General features: G+C 42.2%; 1 protein-coding gene across 1 annotated transcript in view; it reads right to left on the reverse strand.

Moving 5' to 3' along the window:
* Positions 1–5,530: 5,530 nt before the first annotated feature.
* Positions 5,531–23,194, reverse strand: part of Cplane1 (ciliogenesis and planar polarity effector complex subunit 1) — a 98,354-nt gene continuing 80,690 nt past the window's right edge. Inside the window, exons 47-53 of the mRNA XM_059276716.1 lie at positions 21,873–22,004; positions 19,246–19,411; positions 17,155–17,213; positions 16,300–16,467; positions 15,185–15,309; positions 6,824–7,002; positions 5,531–6,003 (exon numbers count right to left, since the gene is read on the reverse strand). Of these exons, the coding sequence (XP_059132699.1) occupies positions 5,827–6,003; positions 6,824–7,002; positions 15,185–15,309; positions 16,300–16,467; positions 17,155–17,213; positions 19,246–19,411; positions 21,873–22,004 (1,006 nt within the window). The 3' untranslated portion in view covers positions 5,531–5,826. The remainder of the gene's footprint in view (positions 6,004–6,823; positions 7,003–15,184; positions 15,310–16,299; positions 16,468–17,154; positions 17,214–19,245; positions 19,412–21,872; positions 22,005–23,194) is intronic.

Genomic DNA, 23,194 nt, shown 5'->3' on the forward strand with positions numbered 1-23,194 from the left:
AATGTGGTAAACCTCTTAAGGAACACTCTTAAAGAAAACCAACCGCTCCACTCCTGCAGCTATCAATTGCCAATAGCTCTTTAGCTGGGGGTGGAACATCCTGCCTACCGCCCCTCTCTGTGTTGAGATTTGTCTGTATTGAGCTATCAATTCCAATAGCTCTTTAGCTGGGGGTGGGACATCCTGCCTACCACCCCTCTCTGTGCTGAGATTTGACGGTATTGAGCTTGTGTTGGCCTTATATATGCTGTCACAATTGTTGTGAGTTCTTATGTGCAACTGCTCTGCTGTGTCCAGAAGACACCATTCACTTGCATCCTTCCACTGCCCCTGACTCTGTCTTTCAACCCTTCTACCATGACCCCTGAGCCCTGGGGTATATGTGATATAGATGTCCCATGATGAGCTGAGCACTCCAACATGTCTTATTGGCCTTGTGTGACCTGTGCTAATCACTGCCTACTACAAATAGAAGCTTTTCTGATGGGGGTTGAGAGATGCATCGGTCTATGTGTATGACCAGACACAAATCATTAGGATCTGATTTAATACTATGTCCACTTAGCAGAATAGTAACAGGTTCTCCACTAGAGCCTATGACCCATTTGGCCACAGGCTCTTGGCCTGACAATGATGCCAGGTATGGGTTTCATGTCATGGTTGTCTACTCCTGCCACCTTTGCAACGGCATGTTTTTCCAGACCAGTCATTATAGCTTCCAGCAGTCATAGAATGATGATTACTTTCCTCCAGTAGCATGCAGAGTACCGTCCAGCACTATGAAAGCTAAACCAGTAGGTATGATGCTTCGAGGTAAGTACCACCTTGTTATTTCCATGTTTTATGACTTAAGCATGTAGTGACTTTGGTGGTAAGTCTGTATTGTCTAGTTCTGTACAGTAACTGGGTTTTTATTTTTTAGCCTGTGATGTCTAGTCGGGGCATTGTGGTCCTATTACAAAGTGAATTCCATTTTCACTTACATATGTGTGTGTGTGTGTTTGTGTGTGTGTGTATACACATGAGTATACACACGTATATATATGTATATATATACATATATGTGTATACATACATATATGTAGTGTGTGTGTGTGTGTGTGTGCTTTTCATTTTATTGGGTAGCTTCTATAGTAGTGGGTAGGTTTCCATGTAACTTGTTTTTAGTGTTATTTATCCCTCCATATTCCCTCCTCTACAATGCTCTCCTACCTCTTACCCCAGTTTAACTTTGTTCTATTAATCCACTCTAAGCCTCTATACCATTGCTTCTCCTCTCCCTTAGAGGCACCCCAACACGGCCTCTTACTACTTCTGACCTTTATGGGTGTTCCAAATGAAACATACATAACTGAAGATTCAGAGTAAACAGCCACAAATGAGAGAAAATGTGGTATTTATCTTTCTGAGCCTGTGTTATCTCACTCAGGATCATTTTTCCCAGGTCTGTTCATTTAACCTATGGATTTCACTTTTTTTTTTTTTTATTCTTTTAATCTTTGAGACAGAGTTTCTCTGTATAACAGCTCCAGCTCTCCTGGAATTCACTCTGTAGACCAGGTTGGCCTTGAACTCACAGAGATCCACCTGCCTCTGCCTCCTGAGTGCTGGGATTAAAGGCGTGTGCCACCACACTCAGCTCGTTTTTCTTAAAAACTGAATAAATTGTATATTTATACAATACACCAGATTTTCATTATCCATTCTGGGCTTTTTCTTTGATCCATTGGGGGGGGGGTGTTTGTTTTTAAAGCTTTGAATGTTTTGCCTACTTGGTTGTATGTGCTCTACATGTGGGCCTGGTGCCCCTGAAAGCCAGCAGATGGTGATAGATACTCAGGAACTGGAGTATTGGATAGTTGTCAACCACTGTGTGGGTGTACTGGTAGAAATATTAAGGCAACTCCATGTAGTGAAAAGGGATGTTTATTTGGGAGTTTTACTTAAGCAAGTAAAGGGATAGGCTATAGGATCCAGGAGAGGTGAGGTGCAGTCCAGTGTTCTCTGGAGAACTCTGCTCGGTCTACCATCCAACATCCAGGATCACCAGGAACCAAGAGAGTGGCACATCCAGACCCCAGGTCTTAAGGGCTCTGCCCCGCCTCAGGGGCAGACTATAGGTAGGCCTGACAGTTACCGGAAGCCCCAATGTGAGTAGTACTTCCAGGTCAAAGCTGGAACAGCTACCCACTACATAGGTGACCAGAACAAAAAGAACCCAGGTCTTCTATAAGAGCAATAGCCATCTCTCCAACCTCAAGGAGTTAATTTTTGTGCAGAGTGAGATATAAGAATTTAGTTTCCTTCTTCTACAAAACTGTAGATAACAGCTTTCCCAGCGCCATTTGTTGAAGATACTAACTTTTCTCCAGTGTGTATCTTTATTAAAATTGAAGGGGGGTTAGTTGAATGGACTTGAGTCTGTTTTTACATTGATCTACATGTCTGTTTTTGTGCCAGTACCATGCTGGGTTTTTGTTTGTTTGTTTTTTGGTTTTTCCGAGACAGGGTTTCTCTGTATAGCTTTGCGCCTTTCCTGGATCTCACTCTGTAGACCAGGCTGGCCTCGAACTCACAAAGATCCGCCTGGCTCTGCCTCCCAAGTGCTGGGATTAAAGGCGTGGCGCCACCACCGCCCAGCTTGTTTTTATTACTATGGCTCTGTAATATAATTTGAAATCAGATATGGTGATACCTCCAGCAACATTTTGTTTTACTTAGGATTGCTTTGACTGTTGAGGGTTACTTCTAATTCCATATGAATATTGTTGTTTCTATTTCTGAGGAAAACCACTGGAATTTTGATCAGTATTACAATGAAATCTATAAACTGCTTCTGGTCAGAAAGCCCTTTTCACAGAATTCTTTCAATCCATTTGAGGTCTTCCCATTATCTAGTGTCGTCCTCAAATTTTTTTCTGGTGTTCAGTGTTTCATTATAGAGGTCTTTCACATCTCTGACTGGGTTTGTTCCATATATCAAACCACGTTGGCACCTGTGGAATAAGTCTGACTTGATCATAATCTTTGTTGTATGCGCTAATTCGATTTGGAAGTATTTTGTTGAGAAATTTTGCGTCTATATTCAACAGCAAGATTGGCTTATAATTTTCGTATTGTCTTTATCTCGATTCTTGAAAAGAGATTGGTAATGTTCCTTCCTTTTCTATCCCATGGAGAAATTTGAGAAACCCTGGTGTTAGCTCTTCAAAGGTCTGGTAAAATTCACCAGTGAATCCATCTGGGTCTGGTCTTTTTCAGTTGGGAGAGTGCATTTACTGATTCAATCTCTGCTTGTTATACTTTAAATTATCTCATTTTGGGTTTAATTTTGGTAGGTCATATGCATTTAGAAATTCATGGACTTCTTTTAGATTTTTCCAATTTAGTGGAATGTTTTCAAGGTAAATCTGAACTAAATTGGTATCTGTTTTTAACAGCTTTTCAATTCTAATTTTTTTTAACTTGGGTCTTCTTTTTCTTTTGGTTAGTTTGGCTAAACGTTTGTCAATACTTATGTTCTCAAAGAACCAATTGTTTAACTGATTCTTTACATTTTTCTTTTCCCTTTCATTAATTTCTGCCCTGATCTTAATGATTTCTGTGTACTGGCTCAAGGCTTGGCTTATTCTCTTTTCTGGAGCTCTAACATATATTATTTATTTGAGACCGAATTTCCTAATGTAAGCACTTGGAACTATAAATTTACCTTCTAGGAGTACTTTCGGTGGATCCCACAGGTTTAAGGATGTGTTTTCATTTTCAGATTCTACAAATCGTTTCTTTCTTAATTTCTTTAAGGACTCATTCACTATTCAAAAGTGTATTGTTTCACCTCCATGAGTTTGTGTTTTTAAGGGTTTCTCTTAGTACTTATTTGTAGTCTTATTATATTTCAATTAGATAAGATACAAAGAATTATTTCCATTTTCCTATATTTGTTGAGACTTGCCTTGTGTCCTAATATGTGGTCTATTTTGGAGAAAATTCCATGGACTGCTATAAATGTGTTTAGATGGAGTGTCCTGTAGATGACTGCTAAGTCTATTTGATCTATGGTATCACTTAGCATATTTACCTGTATTTTATTATTGTTGGGAAGCCCTGTTAGGTGCCAAAATCACTCACTAGTACTGTAATAAGGTTGATCTCTGGCTATATGTCTAATTGCATGTGTTTTATGTCTATACAGTATTCTCTATTTGTGCATATATATGTATCTCTGTACAGATTTTAGTTAACAGGGTTAAAAGTGGGAGAGAGTAAGATGAATGAGTAGACTGATTAAGTATTGAGGTGGGCAAAATAGCTAAAAGGTGAAAGTTGGGGCACTGTTAGGGCCATAGATTTTAGAGATTGTTAAAGCTATGGGAGGCTTTAAGAAGGGAAAAAGAAACAGGGATGAAAGAAAAAAGTAAAGATGTCAGAAGGGTTTTATATGAGATGTGATTGCGAAGTGGAACTAGGTGTAGAAAAAACAACCCAAGACCTAACTGAGCAATACACAAAAGCAGAGCCATCGTGAGACAATGTGCCAGGGTGGAGTTAAGTAAAGGAACAAAACTCTAATGAAGTGACCTGCTCACCCAGCTGTGCAGAGGTGAAGCCCTCAGATCCCTCTAGCATGACCTGGGATGAATCCCCACAACCGAAGGGAGGGAGAGGGGGACAGAAAAAATTTAGTGGTGGTTCACAAGTTTGTTCTGTGGTGCTGGGAATCACAGCCAGGGCCTTGCACACAGTAGGCAGACACCATTTCTGCAGTACATCCTCAGGCCTACAGAATTAGAAAAACTACTCAAATGCAGCCCTAAGAAATTGTGAGCATAAAATTATCTGATGATTCTACATCTCTCCCCAACATTAAATGATACTTTGGTTAAGAACATGGAGACCATCTGACATCACAAAGTTAGGGCCCTGGGCTACTTCAGCCTTTTCAGATAATAGGATCCTTTGACAGGGCACCAAAATGACAGGAGTTGGGGGTTCTTGGGATTTAGTCATTTCTCTAAAAAATGATCTCCAAAATTACATTGAGTGTCCAATCTCCAAAACAGACAGGCTTCTGCCTTGTGATTCTTACAAGGCTAAGATGAGCATCGTAGGCCAGAGTGTGGTTCAGCAGACAACAGGTACCTGCTGCCAAGCCTAAAGACTCCAATTCCTGCCCTGGGACCTGCACGTTGTTCTCTGACCTCCACACATGCACACACACAATAAATACAAGACCAGTGTTGTACAGCCCATGACCTCCACACATGTACACACACAATAAATACAAGACCAGTGTTGCACAGCCAGGGTGTCCATTCTTCTCTCCATCTAAAGCACTCATCCTTGCAAACCCCCCCCAAAGCCACAGAACACAAGACAAAGGTCCGTATGGAGTGGCCTGCTCAGCTGAACTACAGGTTAAGACTGAGCTTTAAAGCAGAGAGTGATTTTCCCCCAGCAACAGGAGGTTCCCGTCAAGTCTGCCACATTCGCAGTTTCTGGAAACATAGAGCGTAGTAAAGGAAGAAGCAGATACAAGATTTTTTTTTATTCAAATTAATTTAAATATTGTGAAAACCTTGCTTGACATGTGTATATTGTTGAAATGATACCTAAAGATGAATCACAGGAAACATAATGCTTTTCTCTAGTTCAACCACCTCTCTCCATAAAGGCAATATTACTGACATGTTTATTTTCCCTCCTGCAATGGTTAACCCAGGAACCCTGGGGCTGCAGGTTGTAAATTCCCATTATTTCTAGCCTTAGATCCACAAAGTTCTCAGTGAGATGATGGCCAGGGCCTGGAAAGAGAGTGCTCTCCAGGCCCTACAGGTCTGAGGCCCAGCGGACAGACGGGTTCTTCTCCTCCACGCTGGCCACCATGTCTTCAATGGCTCTCCAGTCAAGTTTGCTGAGGATGCTGCCAGTGCTCTCAGACACGCTGTCCATGCCAGCCACCACAAAAGAGGGCTCAGGTTCTTCCTCTTCAGTTGATGACATGTCCTGGGGAATTGGAAAGACGGTTATGACCCACTAAAGAGGTAAAGGGATGTAGGAATCTGGGGGGGGGGGGGGGGTCCAGCAGGTCTGCACTGACAAGGCGCTGACACAGATGTGGGCCTCAGATCTGACCGGCAGCCAAGGTGGGTTCTGATACCTGCAGTACGGCAGTCTGTTCTTTTACACTGTTCTAAATGGGAGGACAGCGTTTGCAACCCCAGGAGCTGGGAAAAGGGGGCATGCCTACAATTCTAGTGCTCCAGAAGTGGAGGATCAGGGGTTCAAGGACAGCTTCAACTTTACATCAAGTTTGAACCAAGTCTGGACTTTTAACCCCAGCAGAGAAAGGATGATCAAGGGGACTTGCTAGCCTGCCAATACAGCAGAGAAACTGTCTCAAGGGAATGGGGTAGTGGCCTGTGCATGTATACTACATATGCACACACACACACACACCAACAACAACAATGAAGAAACAAAAGGAGATATCTAACATAGGAGAAAAATTAAATGACTCCCTGAAACGGTGATGAAATCAGAGGTAACTGATATACAGAAGATCCAGAGAAGAAAGCAACAGAGGGACCAAGATACTTACTTTAGAGGGGGGGAAGGCACTAAAAAATGTTGCAAATTTATCCCTGGGTTCAAAGAAAATGAAAAACAAAACAAAACTCAAACCAATAGAAGCTACAGGAGATTCCATTTCAAACAAAACATAAACACAAAGAACAATTAGACAATTTCAAAATGGCCAAAGTAATCATTCTCTTCAAATCTTAGGAAAAGGAAGGAACACTGCAGAACTCTGGGCAGCACTCACCTGTAGAAGGTCCCTGGGCCTGTCGTGAAGAATCTTGTGGATCTCTGAAGGCAGAGTCCAGGGACTCACCACCATCTCTTCTCTCTCATACTCTGTACACACCTGCTTCACTGGAGGAGCCGCCCCAACAGCCCCATGGCTTTTCGTATGCTTCAGACTCTGACACGGACTATTAGAACCTTTAAAGGGAAAATGAAACACACACAGGAACTGATCAGCTCATCCATTCATTCATGTAGTGACTATGACCTTACTGTTAAGGCCAAGGCAGGCATCTGTTACCTAATATTCAATCCACAAGGTCTGGACATGGCTCCCGGCAGACTTGCAACAATATGTGACATGGACACCAATTTTGATTTGAAAGTAATGATGATTTCATCTCTAGAGCAAGAATGCCTAGTGAGGAGACCCTGTCTCAAAACAACAGAAGAAAAAAGAAAGGAAGGCAGGCACTGAGTGAAGAGTCAACACCACAACCATAAGGTTGCTTCCAAGATAGAAACAAAGGAAGGTGGGAGGCCAAGCCATTCCTTCAAGTGCTCAGGATACAGTCAGAGCTCAGCACAGGCTACTGTAAACATCAACCAATCCCATGTCCACCTCTGCTACAACTAACTCTTATTTAGACATAAAATGTCTTGTTTGATGAAATAAACATAATTACAGACATCTAGAAAGATGATATAAATGGTGTCTCTACTGACTTGAGACACCAGCTGTCTTAGACCCTGATGACCCTATAGTTTCCTTCACTTTGGATCATGACTTTCTCTTGGACTTATTAGCCTACTGTCACAGGCCATGACATAAATACAACAGATGGCAACTAATAATTCAGGTGTTGACCTACCAGATGAGTAACTCTCTGATGGGGAGCCCCAATAGGCAAAGACGATGGAGTTACTGGCTACTATGGATACTGGTTGCTTCTGTCTGTAATTATTCTCATGTGCCACAATTCCCTCATAAAAAGAACAGCTGTAGGATTCTTTCCACAGCCCATTGGTGGTGTGTTTTGTACTTTTGGGGCACATGTATCTGTGGATGGTCAGAAAGATGATTTCTTCTTTAACTGTACAATTTTGATGAAAGCAATATTGGGATATTTTTCCTAGCTCAGACTGACATAGGAAAATAACAATATTCTCAGTTACAAAGAGAAACTTTTTACACAATTAGTTGAGTTTAGACCTCAGAGCAAATTCAAAGCAGACTAGTTGCCTCTGCTAACGAATGCACAAGGACAGATTCCCAGGTGTGTGTCTGTTTAACCAAGGTCAGGAATAAAGCAACTTCAGTAGACATAACTCCCTGTAACAACTGACTTTCTGCACAAACTCCTAACCACTCAAGGTTTAGCCAACTAACTGTTTATTGTTTAGTTCCTGAATTTCAATGTCACTCTCCATTGGAAAATGCTGGGTGCTCAGCCTATGTGCTTCAAGAAATGTTTACTGAAAAAATGTTATGTGACCCTCAAAATGTAATTCATGTATTGTCCAGAGTTTGTTCAGTGAATAGTGAGGTGAGTGATGTAGAAAAGAGATGTAGCTGTGTGGAGACAGAGAAAGAGATATGTAGGAGTGTGGAGACAGATTTTCAGAGAAGACTTTTTAAGATGAAGTAAAAGGGAAAATTACCATCAGAATGTATGTGTTTCCTTCCTTTTAATTATTTGGTTGGTTGGTTGGTTTTTCAAGACAGGATTTCTCTGTAGTTTTGGTGCCTGCCCTGGATCTTACTCTGTAGACCAGGCTGGACTCGAACTCACAGAGATCTGCCTATCTCTGCCTCACAAGTGCTGGGATTAAAGGTGTGTGCCACCACTACCGGCCTTTCCTTTCTTTTTTAATACCCCTCAGACAGAAAAATTTCCTATATTTAACAGATTGATTGAGAGAAAGGCAGCAAATCTTGAGATAAAAGTACAACATGCATTTCTGTGTAACGCTAAAAATTTTCAAAGTAGGGTTTTCCTACCTCCAGTGTAGACAAAGCTTTAATTTTTTTATGATAAATTTTACATTGATTCTGGAAATACATATACATGGTAAAATGGGTACTATTGTGTAATTAACATTTTCACCAGGTGACAGTTACCCATTCAGCAAAACTCCTGAACACAATATACTATTAATGGCCCTAGGGCTGTATATCAACTCTTTGGGGGTGTCATTTGCTACTTTGTGTCCTCTGTCTTACAGTCCACATTTCCTGTTCTTTCCTCAGATGACTGAGAACCCACACGTAAAGGAGATCCTGTGATCATTTTTGTTCTGTGTTTGATTTATTTTCCTTAGCACAATGTACTGCAGTGCAGACACAGTATAGCAAATGGCAAGACCGACAGGTCTACCTTAATGCTGAACTCTGGTGCGGCCTGCACATGTTTCTCATTGATTCAACTTGGTAGGTTGTGCTTTTCTACACATTTCTCTATTTTGTCTCGATCATCGAATTTGTTGGCATGTAACTGTCATAACATTCCCCTGAGACCCCCTTTATTTTAGAGGTGTCAAAATGTCTTCACTTTCCTTCCTAATCTTAAACATTTGAGTCTTTTCCATTAGCCTGGCTAAGGGTTTGTCAATTCTGTTTATTTTTTTCAAATTTCTGTGATGTTATTTCTTCCCTTTGTGATAAATTTGTATTTTTAGGGTTATGTATTTCACATACCCCTATAGGTCTTGGTGTATTGTTTTTCCATTGCCCCTTTTTTCAAAAGTGCTTAATTTTACTTTTGGTCTCTTTGATCTACGAATTGTTGAAGAACATACTCTTTCATTTCCACATACTTCAATTTTCCTAAAAATTGTTTACTTTTAGCTTTTATTGTAGTAAAAAATACTTGCTAAGGCCTGGAGATGTGGGTAGAGCGCTGCTGTAGCACCTGTGAAGCCCCATGTCGAATCCCTAGCACCACACACAAACACAGAAAACACGGAGCAGCACGATGACAAAACTAAGCAACTCCTCGAGTGCCGTCACTTTGTCTGGGCACTGCTTCTCCCTCTGTGTCCCGGAGTGTTTGCTTTATGTACTCGGCTCAACAACACAGGTACTTACATGTGCTCTGCCATCGTGACGAGCTGAGCCCGTTATCATTCAGTGATGACCTTCTTGGCTTCATACACAATTTCTGGCTTGAAGTCTATTTTATCTGATAGAAACACAGCACTTTCCGTCCTATGGTTACTACCTTCTTGGAGAATCTCTTTCCATCCTGACACTTTGTCTGTGTGTCAATGAGTGTGAAGGGCAAGTGACAAGTCAACAAGTCCCCACCATGAGGCTACAGAGATGGCTCAGTGTAGTGATAGATTTTGTATCAAATAAAGCTTGCCTGAGGATCAGAGGACAGAGCCAGCCACTAGATTAAACATAGAGTTCAGACAATGGTAGCACACACCTTTAATCCTAGCACTCAGGAGGCAGAGATCTGTTCGGATCTCTGTGAGTTCAAAGCCACCCTGGATTGCGTGAGGTTGATTCAGTCTAGGAAAGAAACAGAGCCAGGCAGGGAACACACCTTTAATCCCAGCACTAGGAAGGAAGCAATATGGAGAAAGGTATATAAGGCGTGAGGAGACAGGAACTAAGGCCTCTTTAGCTGGAGGCTTTTCAGCTAAGGACTTAGAGACATTCAGTCAGGATTCTTGGAGCTGGTGAGGTGAGAAGCAGCTGTGGCTTGTTCCTTTGTCTCTCTCATCTTTCAGCATTTACCCCAATATCTGGCTTCGGGTTTTTTATTATAAGACCTATTAGATTTTGTGTTATAGCTCAATAGTTAAGAATACTTGCTGCTCTTCCAAAGGACACAAGAGATACAATGCCCTCTTCTGACCTCATATGGTACATAGACATACATGCAGGCAAAACACCCATACACATAAAATAATAAAATAAAAATTAAAAAAAAAAATCTCACCTACATATTGAGTAGGGAGTCTTCTGTACTTTAAGGATAGTAGGTGATTCTCAGTACTCACACGACACAGATTGCCAAACAATGTATGCAATCTAGCATGATGAACTGAACTACACCATTACCTCCAAGTCCCCTGAAAAAACAAACCTCTCTGTCATTTGTCCTGCTTGTGCCAACCAGGAAGAGTTTAGTTCAGCAGACAAACCAATGTGGTGATATTCTGTTGTACCCTAATAAACTTTGCCCAAGTCGGGCTGCCTGCCTGCCTACACCCTCACAAGTGCAGTCAGCTTCATAAGCTCTAGAATCACCCAATAATTGGTGGCTCATTTGAACTGAGAGGACCAAGCAGACACATGACAGGCTGCTCAGTCTTCTCTCAGATATCAGGCCTCCATTTCAGTTTCCTGAGACTGAGTAAACAGTTTCTGTGAGAGCCTAAAACAAAGGATAATCGATCACTGATGCCCCTGACCACAGGGACAAGAGAGGTAGGAAGCACCAAGCCTGGGCCACTGAGTGAGCCAGTGCCCCCAGTCAGTGTGTACTAGGCCAGCCAGTCCCCCCAGCAGCTTAAGAACAAAGCCTCGGACTTGTGCAGGCCTGCTCCAAAATGGAAAACTGTACCCTGACTAGCCCTGGCCAATTAGAACATACTAATATGATTGCCACTTGCTTAAGCCAATCATGTCTAAAATGACCTAACTGCTCTAGTATCTCCTCTTGGCTATGCTTAAAAGAAGCTCACAAGTCCCTCTTGGGGTCTTTATCATCTTGCCTTTGTGTAGGATGGCAGGCCCCAACATGCTGGAATAATAAATGCTTTTGTTGATTGCATACATGGATGGTGGTCTTTTGTGGGACTTCTCCAGGATCCTAACAGAACCAAGAAAGCAGGCCTTTAAAGGAAGAAGGAAAACTACTTTTTAAACTTGGTGTCCTTCCTTAGAAGACAACACCCTTGGCAGCTGGAGAGCCAGGTATATAGAAGCCTGGTAAAGTCCTAGCTAAAACAGCAAGTTACATTTTATCAAGACAAGGATTAGGGTTTTGTAAGCTCAAAAATTAATAACCACCATTTGCTTTATGCTGTACTTAAACTCCTCAGCAATGTTATGATGTGTGTGTTTACGTGTGTGGATAAGCTCCTGCCACAGCACGTCATAGGACTGTGGCACGAATCTTAAAAGGTCTTATTAATAAAGACAAACCTGGAGCCAGATATTGGGGTGAACGGTGGAAAATAAAAAATAGGACAAGCCACATCCAACCTCACCTCCTCAATTCCTCAGCTGATCTTGTTTCCTCAAACTGGAAGCCTCTGAGTCCTCATCTGAATGGATCTCAAACGAACTGCTGCTAAAAGCATAAAAGCTTAAAAAGCCTAGTTCCTAGTCCTCACGCCTTATATACCTTTCTGCTTTCTGCCATCACTTCCTGAGATTAAAGGTGTGTGTCACCATGCCCGGTGGTTTCCAGTGTGACCTTGAACTCACAGATATCCGGATGGATCTCTGCCTCCCAAGTGATAGGATTAAAGGTATGTGTGCCACCATTTTCTGGCCTCTATGTCTGTCTGGTGGTTGTTTGCGGCGCGCCCCGACCAGCGGGGAAGCAAGACACGACTCCAAGATTCTTCCTCTATCACGGTTTTATTGAACGCTGCTCGGTTATGGCTTCTCGGGAGAGCTGGTACGGGAGGAGGGCCCCGGGCGCCGGGGCAAGCTGGCTTATATGCAGGTTCTGGGGGCGGAGCTTGGGCGGTAAGCTGATTGGTCAGTACTATCGGGCGGGAGAGCGACACGTTAGCATTCGGGATAAACAGGAAACCAGCGCCATCTTGTAATGGCGTTTGAGCCAGCGGACTGCTGCAGTTCCCCCTTTTTGTTTTTGGCAACCCAGAGCTAGGAGTCTCCTCATGATGAGCTTCCTGCTCGATGGGCGAGTGCTGAGTAGGAGGAACAATGATACTCTCAAAACGGGTGCAATGAGCATAGCTCTCCGTGTGCAGGAGCAGTATCATAGGCTTCCTAATCGGGTGCAATGGGCAGAGCCCTCCGAGTGCAAGGACAGCCTACAGTTCCCTCAGCTGGGCCAACCAGATACTTGGGGAACCGCCAGCATCCAGGGCGGCCATAGCTTTGAGCATAAGTGTACGCTCTGTACGATTGCGCTTTATCAACCTACAGAGGATCCAACCCAGTATGACTAGACCAATCAAGCCCACTGTTCCCATCGCCCACACCCCAGCCCATTCCTTCACATAAGATGCAGCTGTGACCAAAAAATCAGTAAATTCTCCCAAGGTGGTCAAATGAGCACGCGTCTGATTTAGGGCAGCAATAGAGGCGGTGAAATTCAATTGTAACATTTCAAATTCTCAGGAAGGTCAGCATCATCTTCTCCATCTTCCTCATGTTGTTGTACCCCTCGTGTTAGTCTTGTCGGCACCCAAATCGGGTCTCTTGCATTCTTATGAGTACTCACCGTTCCCGTGTGAGGTTCTGAATCTTCGGCCCTCCTCCGAGTCGTTCGCAAGGTCCGAAGTTTCCCGGGTTTCGGCACCAGTTGCGGCGCGCCCCGACCAGCGGGGAAGCAAGACACGACTCCAAGATTCTTCCTCTATCACGGTTTTATTGAACGCTGCTCGGTTATGGCTTCTCGGGAGAGCTGGTACGGGAGGAGGGCCCCGGGCGCCGGGGCAAGCTGGCTTATATGCAGGTTCTGGGGGCGGAGCTTGGGCGGTAAGCTGATTGGTCAGTACTATCGGGCGGGAGAGCGACACGTTAGCATTCGGGATAAACAGGAAACCAGCGCCATCTTGTAATGGCGTTTGAGCCAGCGGACTGCTGCAGTTGTTCTGTTCTCTGACCCCAGATAAGTTCATTAGGGTGCACGATATATTGGGGAACACAATATCACCACATAGGACAACTTGCAGGATTGGTTCTCTTCTTCCTCATTTACACAGGTTCCAGGGATTGAACTTAAGTCACTAGGCTTGGCAGGAGCCATTTTTACCTGCTGAGCCATCTTGCCAGCAGATGGTTTTAAAAATAATTGACCTGTCTATTTATTGAAAGATAGGCTGATCATGAACTCCTGGGCTCAAGTGATCCTCTTGCCTTAACCTCCCAAGTAGGTAGGACTTCCATGTGTGCGTCACCAGGAGAGCTTTACTGTGGCTTTATTTATATGTTTGAGATAGGGTCTCAAGTAGTCCAGCCTGGCCTGAAGCACACTGTGTAATCAAGGATGGCCTTAGAAACTTGAAAGGATCCAGAGTTTATCTCCACGTGCTGGGACTCTGAGTGCATGCCTCCACACGAGGTGTGAGAGTTAGGTTTTTAATAACAGACCTGAAGGCCTAAAGTAGGTAGCAGAGTTAGAGGATTCTAAAACCTAGACTGTTTGAAACAAAGTCAATGGCCTGGCATTTGGTAGTAGTATCTGACAGGATTGGGGTGTGTGTGTGTGTGTGTGCGCGCGCGCGCGCGCGCACTACAATACTTTCTGTTAATATTGTTAAAAGTAAAAGATCTGTTTATATATTTTTAGGCAAAATAAAAAAGTTCAACAGCCACGTTGAACGTACTTAGCTAGTTATTCAAGTACTTTTTTCGTTCCATGTTGGGGCAATACAAAGATGAGGAAGAAAGCCAAGAGTTAGTTGTGGGCTTTTCATGGTCTATATTAGACTAACTACAGCCTCTTTGCAAGTATTAACTTCCATTCATAATGAGGATATAGATTTAAAACTGAACATATCACATTAGAATACTAAAGGATTAAGATTAGGGCTGCCTAAGCCACATGCAATGGCCCCCATCTACAATGCTATTTAGAAGGCTGATGTAGAAGACTGAATTTAAGGCCACTCTGGGCTATACAGCAAGACCCAATCTTAAAAACATAAGGACGTCTTCAAAGACACTCAAGGTGTAAGGGAGGGTTTCAACTAAGGGACAGAGTACAAAAGGCCTGCTCTACGGATGGGAAACCAGCTGTTAAAAAAGCAAGGAAGCTGTGGAAGGTGGTCTGCGGCTGTGGAGAGGGCCTGAAGTCTCTGAATGGATGTGTGAGCTACTGCAGGAGCCAGGTGAAACAGACCAAACCACACCAGGGGTGACAGCCAGTGAAGGCTTACAATGGGACAAATATACAAACATAGCATTTCCATGGACTCCAAGGCTTCCTCCTCGGACATCAAGAAGCCATGAGGCAGTGGTGGCTCAGGCTAGGAATCTTAGCACTTGGGACAGAAAAGTAGAACTACCATTTCAAAGCAATAGAACAAAATCCTGGGATAGCCAAGTGTTTCTCAATACCATGCTGTGTCGGAATTGGAGTTTCTTTTTACTAATAAAATAACTTAGGAGACTCCAAGAACACAGTCAAATCAGAAAAGACAAGGGAGCTTCAAGTCTTACCTCGCTGCCGAGATGAGCCTTGGGGCTGCCCCAAGGGTTTCTCCTTTTGTAGATGACCTGGTCTGGAAATACGCCTGCCTCGTCCAGGCCGATTTATTAGGAAAGTCTGCCCATGTGGATTCTCTCTAAAGCAGAAATCACATGATAATTAAAAACTTTATTTTAAAACCTCCAAATAATAACTCAACACTGCTTATGCTGTGCCACAGTGTTACCTCAGACATAAAACACATTATTCTTTGAAAATTTGAATTTTGACAAGCAAAATTTTAGTAATATCTACCCACTTCAAATTCTCTATATACGTAACAGCTTCTTTATGTATTTAATCTTCTATTTTATTGAAGACAATTCCTGGGTGCTTTTGACAGTCTGAATAAAAACTATATAAATCACTAACATATCTGTATGTTTGTTGGCCACTTGTAAGAAAACTTACACCTGGGGCATTAGCAGCATGCTCTACTTAATAAACTTGACCTACTGGAACCGTATCTAACCACTGCAGGTGGGTAATTTATGGAGAGCTCTGCAGTAGCTGCAGCTGGATGGGCGGGTAACAGAAAGAGATGTGCAGATGGTGATGGAGGGCTGGCTGCTCCTGCCTGAATGAAAATGGCAGATGGGGGAAGGAGAGGAATGAAAGGCAAATTCCAGAAGCAATTCTTCATAGAACTAAAGGAGAAGACTGAAAAGATACCAAACACCCTCTTTCATGTATTCCAAAATGCTTTGTTGTATCTTAGTTAGAAATTTAACACAATTTTTGCCTTCTCCTTGGTGAGCGCATAATTATGGTGCTATTTTTTTCTTCACTTTATTGTAACTGGAGGTAGTATAGATGAAGACACACAAGTGCTACATCTGGGGCCAGGGATGTGGGCAGAGCGAGTGTCTACCGTGCATAAGGCTCTGGGTTTAACCCAGCACTGCAGAAGCAGGGTGTATAGTGCATGCCTGTCATCTGAGATGTCATCAGGAGGTAGAGGCTGGAGGATTGGACCTTCAAGGTCATCCCTGACTACACAGCACGTTCAAGGCCAACCTGGAATACAGGAGACCCTGTCTGAAAACAAACCAACCTCAATGCTATGTAACAGGCCAACTTGTCTTACCTCCTTGGAGAAGAGCAATGTTGCTGTGTGCAGTGCTGATCGGTGGGGGATCTCTTAGGTAAGGGTTTATCTGCAGGTGCTGCTAGCTGTACCGAGTCAGAAAGCAGTTCATTCATCAGAGAGTACGCCTCTGAGATCCGCTGGCTGTAGTGTTTGGACAACAGCAATCTGTGGACAGGAAAGCAACGTCATTTTCCTGTTCATTTCGAGAGGGAGCACATGCTCTACAAATCCTTCTGCCTCAGGCGGTGGTGGCTCACACCTTTAACCCCAGCACCTGGGAGGCAGAGCCAGGCGGATCTCTGTGAATTCCAGGCCAGCCTGGTGTACAGAGTGAGATCCAGGACAGGCACCAAAACTACACAGAGAAACCCTGTCTCAAAACACAAACAAACAAAAAACCCCAAATCTTCTGCCTCACTCTCAAAATCCTTGGAGAGCACAGTGTATGGCTATGTCCTTGTAGAGGCGGGGCACTACTGTGGCACACACTCTACAGTCTGCATTTGGGAGACTGATGCAGGGAGATGGCTACTTTGAGGTAGGTACACACTGACATCCTGGCTCAAAGAACCAACATGATAATGATAACAAAATAAAGGTGCCTGTACTTTTGGCTTTTGAGGTATTTCAGACACATACAGATGAATCCAGGTTGGGTATAGGAGGGCAGCAGAAATAAGAGTCATAAAAATTGAATGGCACAAGTAATACTTGAAAGCAAATTCCTAAGCAACTTTTCTTTTCTTAAAATGCTATCTCCCATAACAGTCTGTTTACTGACAGGAAACTATTATGTAATTCCCAAGGCACAAGCGAGCTAGAGCATGTTGAGGGTACAGCTTCCAGACTTACCTATCTTTTTCATGTTTCATCTTTTGTCTTTGCCTGATCTGCCTTGAAGTCATATAAAACTGCACAGGAAATGTCCAGTTAGTTCATTATTGTTCAGTCCAAACAACTAAAGCACTACACATTCTGCTGGCATTTACAGAGGCATAAGACACTGTCATATTTGAGAAAGTTTTCTCTTACTGTAAAATGTCATCTTAGATTGAAACACCGTGAACTTAGCACTTAAGTGACTGAGGCAAGAGGACCATGAATTTTATGTTAGCCGGGACTAATGGAGAGACCTTGTCTCCAAAAACCTAGTTTTCAAACTTCACGCATTAGGACCAGCAAGATGGCAGAGCAAGGACAGGCACCTCCTCCCAAATCTCAAGACCCAAGTCTGACTCCTGGGACCCTAGGATGGAAGAGAAAACTGACTCTCAAAAGTGGTTCTTATACCTTCACAGCTAGTTTACTCGAAATGTACATAAATCTGTTTGGTTTTTATATCTGACTGACAGTGAAGGTAATGTTAGAGCCCATCCTTCGTGGGAGAGAGAACACATACATCCCTATATACGTCGAGATTCTGGTTATATACTTCAATAGACTTGAAAGCTCCAATTGTGCCTGCAAAGTTCATTAAGAAAGTGGTATGAAAGAAAGAAAGTATGATGCACAGACATACATGCAGGCAAAGTGGTCACACAGGTAAACAATAATATAAAAAAAAAAGTATTACATTAACAGCAGCAGGTTTTGACGCAGAGTCAGGTACGTAAAGCACACACAGTTTATTCATTTGTAAGTATCTGTGTGCGGATATGTGCACACCATGGTATGTGTATGCAGGTCAGAAGACACCCTGTGGGAATCAGTTTTCTCTGTCCACCATGCAGGTTCTTGGGAGCAAATCCAAGGTGTTAGCAAATACTTTTATCATGTTGCTGATCCAAATTACAAATTTTAGATGAGAGTTTCACTTTTGCACCATGCAGATTAAAGAAGACAACCTTATCTTAAAAATTGACTTACACAGTTTACTCTGATGATGCTTTATAATGACCCTTTTAAAAATATTATATTTTATGTGAAATTACAAAGGAATAGACTATACACTCTAATACTCTAAATCTAATACTCAAAATGGACTATACTCTATACTCTAAATCCACATGTCGCTTTTATGGTGATATGATTATTTTGTTTCACCTTCGAAGCTCTAATTTGTTTTGGTGAAGTATTAGGGGTTGAGCCCATCCATCCTTGAAATAAATTCTCCTGGATTTAGCCACGAGAACTATCAAGTACTAACACCATCAAAGGGGCAGCAGAACCGCCCCCACACACCCCACTGTTCTTCTAACTTTAGAAAATTCTTTGTAGAGCTGGATGTAATGGGTATACTAAAAGTACACACACTTAGTCTCAACACTTGGGAGACAGAGGCAGGTAGATCTCTGTGAGTTTGAGGCCAGCCTGGTCAAAATACAGAGTTCTAGGCCAGTTAGGGACCATGGCTCAAAAAAAATTCTTTGTAGATAATATGTATATAATCAAGTTTAAAAAATAATATTTATTATGTATATTTGTTTGTTTGAATGGGCACATAGGAGTACAGGTGCCCAAGGAGTCTAGAAGAGGGTGTTGGGTCTCCTGGCACTGTATTACAGGGAACTGTGATCTGCCTGATATGAGTGTTGACAATCAGACTTGAGTTCTCTGCAAGGGCAGTGCCTACATTAATCACCAAGCCATTTCTCCAGCCCTCAAAACTAAGTTTTAAAAATGTCTTTAATATGCACATGGCTGGTTCAGCTATCAATGAGTTTCACTGAAAATGAAGAAACAATTCCAACTAGCCACCCCTTCAACCTCCTTGTTTGTTTAAAATGACAGAGCCTTAATTAGCCCAATAGAAAAAAAGATATTTAAATCATTAAATAGAATTCATTAGTTTATACAGTATCCTAACACATTGTGTTCAGATAACTGATTAACATTTGCTCAATAAAAAAGGCATCCAAATTACATTAATCTTTTTCTTGACTATCTGTCAGGAAAAGCCTGTACGTATCCAGTGAGAACTCCTTTCCCAGGTTACAGACTTACTGGACTGTTTCTAGGGCAGAAAGGATCACGTTCCTGTCCCCTCTTCTCTGCCAGCTGATTTAAGTACTCTGCCATTCTCTCTTTTCGCTTTCTTTTCATCCAGATTTTAATCTCTCTTCTCTCCGTATCAGTTCTTTGGGGGCATCTGCCAGAAGGATGCTGAATCCTGGAAAATAAGCAAGGATCTCTGGCTTTTCCATATGCGTTGCAGAAGACAAATATCAAACACTGTTGTTCCGGAAGGAGAACACTGTACCATTTTGAAGGGCACTAACTACTCATGCCCTCAGTCAGCCTTCTCTGATCTGCTCTTAGAAAGTTCAACAACAGTGGAGTATAGTGACATCTGCCTTTAGTATCAGCATTTGGGAAGCAGAGGCAGGTGGATTTCTATAAGTTGAAGGCCAGCCTGGTTTACATAATGAATTCCAGGATAGCCAAAGCTATGTAGTAAGACCTTGTCTCGAAAGAAAAAATAAAATTATGAGAGTGCTCTTAGCAAATATGCACCCGGGGGCCACAATAGGAACTCCAGGAGTCTGATCCGTGTGCCCCACATCAGCACTATGGTCTGATAACTGGTCCTCACCTTTTACTCCTCCCTCCCAGGCATTTCTCCAAATCAAACTCTTTCCCATCTAAATCCCATCTTGACATCATTGGACTGAAAGTTAATGTACCTGTAATTTCTGTCTTAAGTCACTGTTCTGTGGAGACACCCCATTAGCCCTCTGAAATACAAATCAGATCTGGACCTGCTCAAGCTGCCTTAATAAACTGTCTTTCCTCCCTTGAGCTCCCACAGCACAATGACACAATTCTGTATTATAATTTCACCATTCGCCGGGCGGTGGTGGCACACGCCTTTAATCCCAGCACTTGGGAGGCAGAGCCAGGCGGATCTCTGTGAGTTCGAGGCCAGCCTGGGCTACCAAGTGAGTCCCAGGAAAGGCGCAAAGCTGCACAGAGAAACCCTGTCTCGAAAAACAAAAACAAAAACAAAACAAAAAAATAATAATAATAATTTCACCATTCAAGACTAGAAATCAAATTTAAATTTAGTTCTGAACATTTAATAGACCACTGATGAGATGTTCATAACATACTAATTAAGTTCAGGGGATAAAAGAACAACTGAAGGCAATTAAGTAAGTTGGGGTTTATTCTCTTTAAAGAGGGTTATATATACATATATATACACATATATATAATATAGTTTAATATGTATAATACACATTATATAATATATAACACACATACATATACATACATATGTGTGTATACACACACACACACACACACACATAAATTCTACTGAGTAAGTCTTTGTAGGGTGTCTTAGTTCAGGTTTCTATTGCTGTGAAGAGACACCATGACCACAGCAACTCTTACAAGGAAAACACTTGACTGGGATGGCTGGCTTACAGTTCAGAGGTTCAGTCCATTATCATCATGGCAGCGAGCAGGCAGACACAGTGCTGGCTACATCTTGATCAGAAGGCAATAGGAAGTGGACTGTGACACTGAGGGTAGCTTGAGCATAGGAGACCTCATAGCCCACCCCCAGAGTGACACACTTCCTCCAACAAGGCCACACCTCCTAAGAGTGCCATCCCTTTGGGGGCCATTTTCTTTCAAACCACCCCACAGGGGCTGGAGAAATGGCTCCGAGTTTAAGAGCACATACTGTGCATGCAGAGGACCCAAGTTTCGCTTGGAGCACCTGGGCTGGGTGGCTCACAACCACCTGTAACTCTAGTTCCAGGGGGACCCGAAGGCTCTGGCCTCCTTGGGCACCTGCATGCACATGTGTACATACCCTATCCCTGACACACATCCATACACATCACTGTAAAAATTTAAAGTCTCTTTTGTGCTCTATTTTCTGGAACTACCTTTTTGAGTTTGATTTTAATGCATTACATTTTTAGTAAGTTAATAATGGAATTTGATTGAACTAGGAAATTCAGTTAAACTCTACTTTGTGACAGTCTCTCTCTGTAGCCCAGATTGACCTCAAACTTGACATCCTCCTGTCTCCACCTCCCTGGTACTATATGCCATCATGCCTGACAGGCTTGCCTAGTTTATATAACAAGCCTAGATGTATATATAGTTAAGGGAAACATGAGTGGGATAGTCAGTCTTGATTCCATATACGAAAGACTGAGAGGAAAATATACTTCAATGTTCCACAGAAGTGCTATTATACTTCTAAGGGTTAGCAGTTAGGATAAAGTACCATGACTTAATCATTAATACCTTCTGTTAGGACACAGAACTCATACATGTTTAGCACAGTGAGTCCAGGGGAAGCTCCCAGAACACAGATGCACTGAGTTAACTAACAGGGAGTATGCCATCAGAGAAGAAGAGTGACGCATACATATGAGCATTTATGAGGAAAACATCTATCCTGAGCTTCAAATCTGTTTCATAAAACTAAATTAAAATCTGGCAAATTTTAAATATTCTTGAACCTGTATTATTTTAAATGGATTAGATTCTTCCGAGCCTGGATGTAATCCAATAGTAGAGTGTGTACTTAGTACCAGCAAGGCCCTGAGATCTTGTCTTAAACACACACAAGGTCCCATGCCTAGCATGCACATACTTTCAGTGATTACCTGGATATGCTTCTAGCTTGTTTTTCTGTTAAGCCAAGCTCTTTACTGGAAACTCCACTCTTAGTTATGAGATCATCAATGATGTCAGCAATATCAGTCAATCCAGTCACCTGGAGCTGATCTTCTGAAACACTTGCAAATAAAATTTCAGGAATATAAGTTTGTATCTATGACTTAATCACATTAAGCAGAAATGAGTAACACTTTTAGAACATAAATGAGAGACACCTAGTCTTCTATTTCTAAATCCTGGGATCACTCAGCAGAAAAGCCTAGTTATCAATGACATCATAGATGCTCTCAGAAAACGAGCTCTAAGCCCAGGCAAAAAAAATTTTAACAGTTCATCTGAAATAGTTCCAGACTTTAAGAAAGCAGCAAAATGGGCTGGAGAGATGGGTCAGTGGTTAAGGGCACTCACTGCTCCAAATATCAAGTGGCTCACAGTAATAACAGCAGTTCCCAGGGATCCAATGCCTCAGTGCGCATCTGCACACACCCACAGACACATATCAAAACAAAACTTGGGTTGGAAAGATGCCTCAGCAGTTAAGAGCACTAGCTGCTCTTCTAGAGGACCTGGGTTCAAGTCCCAGCATCCACACGATGGCTTACAACTATCTGTAACTCCAGTTTCACAGATCTGATGCCTTCTTTGGGCACCTGGCACACAATTGGTACATAGATGCACATGCAAGCAAAACACTTATAATTAAAATTTTTTTAAGTAGTAAAACTCCAACATACCCTTACTCGGCTTTCTCAAATGTGATCTTCTGACATAATCTTCGTCATATATCAAAATTGGGGGACTGACCTATTGCTAACTAATTTATAGACTATATCGCATTTCCCTAATTGTTCACTAGTGTCCGTTTTCTGCCCAGAATCCACTTGTATACTTAGTTGTTGTGACATCTGTCTTCTCTGACCTAAAACAATTTCTATCTTGGTATTTTTCATGACCTTGATGCTTTTGAGAAATCTTAGCTGGTCATTTTATAAAATATTCTTTGGCATGCCTCCTTTCTGCTCATGGTCAAAATCATGCCGTGTTTTGGCAAGAATGTCACAATAGAAATGCTATGCTCATACAGAGGCACATGGTATGGCTATGTTTCATTACAAGGAGCTTAGGTCTTACAGGTCTTAACTGCTATAGCTTAACTCATATTGTAAGAGAATGCAGCCAATACAGTCTATTACATTCTAATTATATAATTCTAAAACAACATATATATATATATATATATATATATATGTAACACTCCCCAGTTTCTTAAAATACTCATTGGCAATGGAAATTTGTAAGATTTCTTTAA

The sequence above is a fragment of the Peromyscus eremicus genome, chromosome 11 (assembly GCF_949786415.1).
Source record: "Peromyscus eremicus chromosome 11, PerEre_H2_v1, whole genome shotgun sequence".
In the NCBI taxonomy this organism is placed as follows: domain Eukaryota; kingdom Metazoa; phylum Chordata; class Mammalia; order Rodentia; family Cricetidae; genus Peromyscus; species Peromyscus eremicus.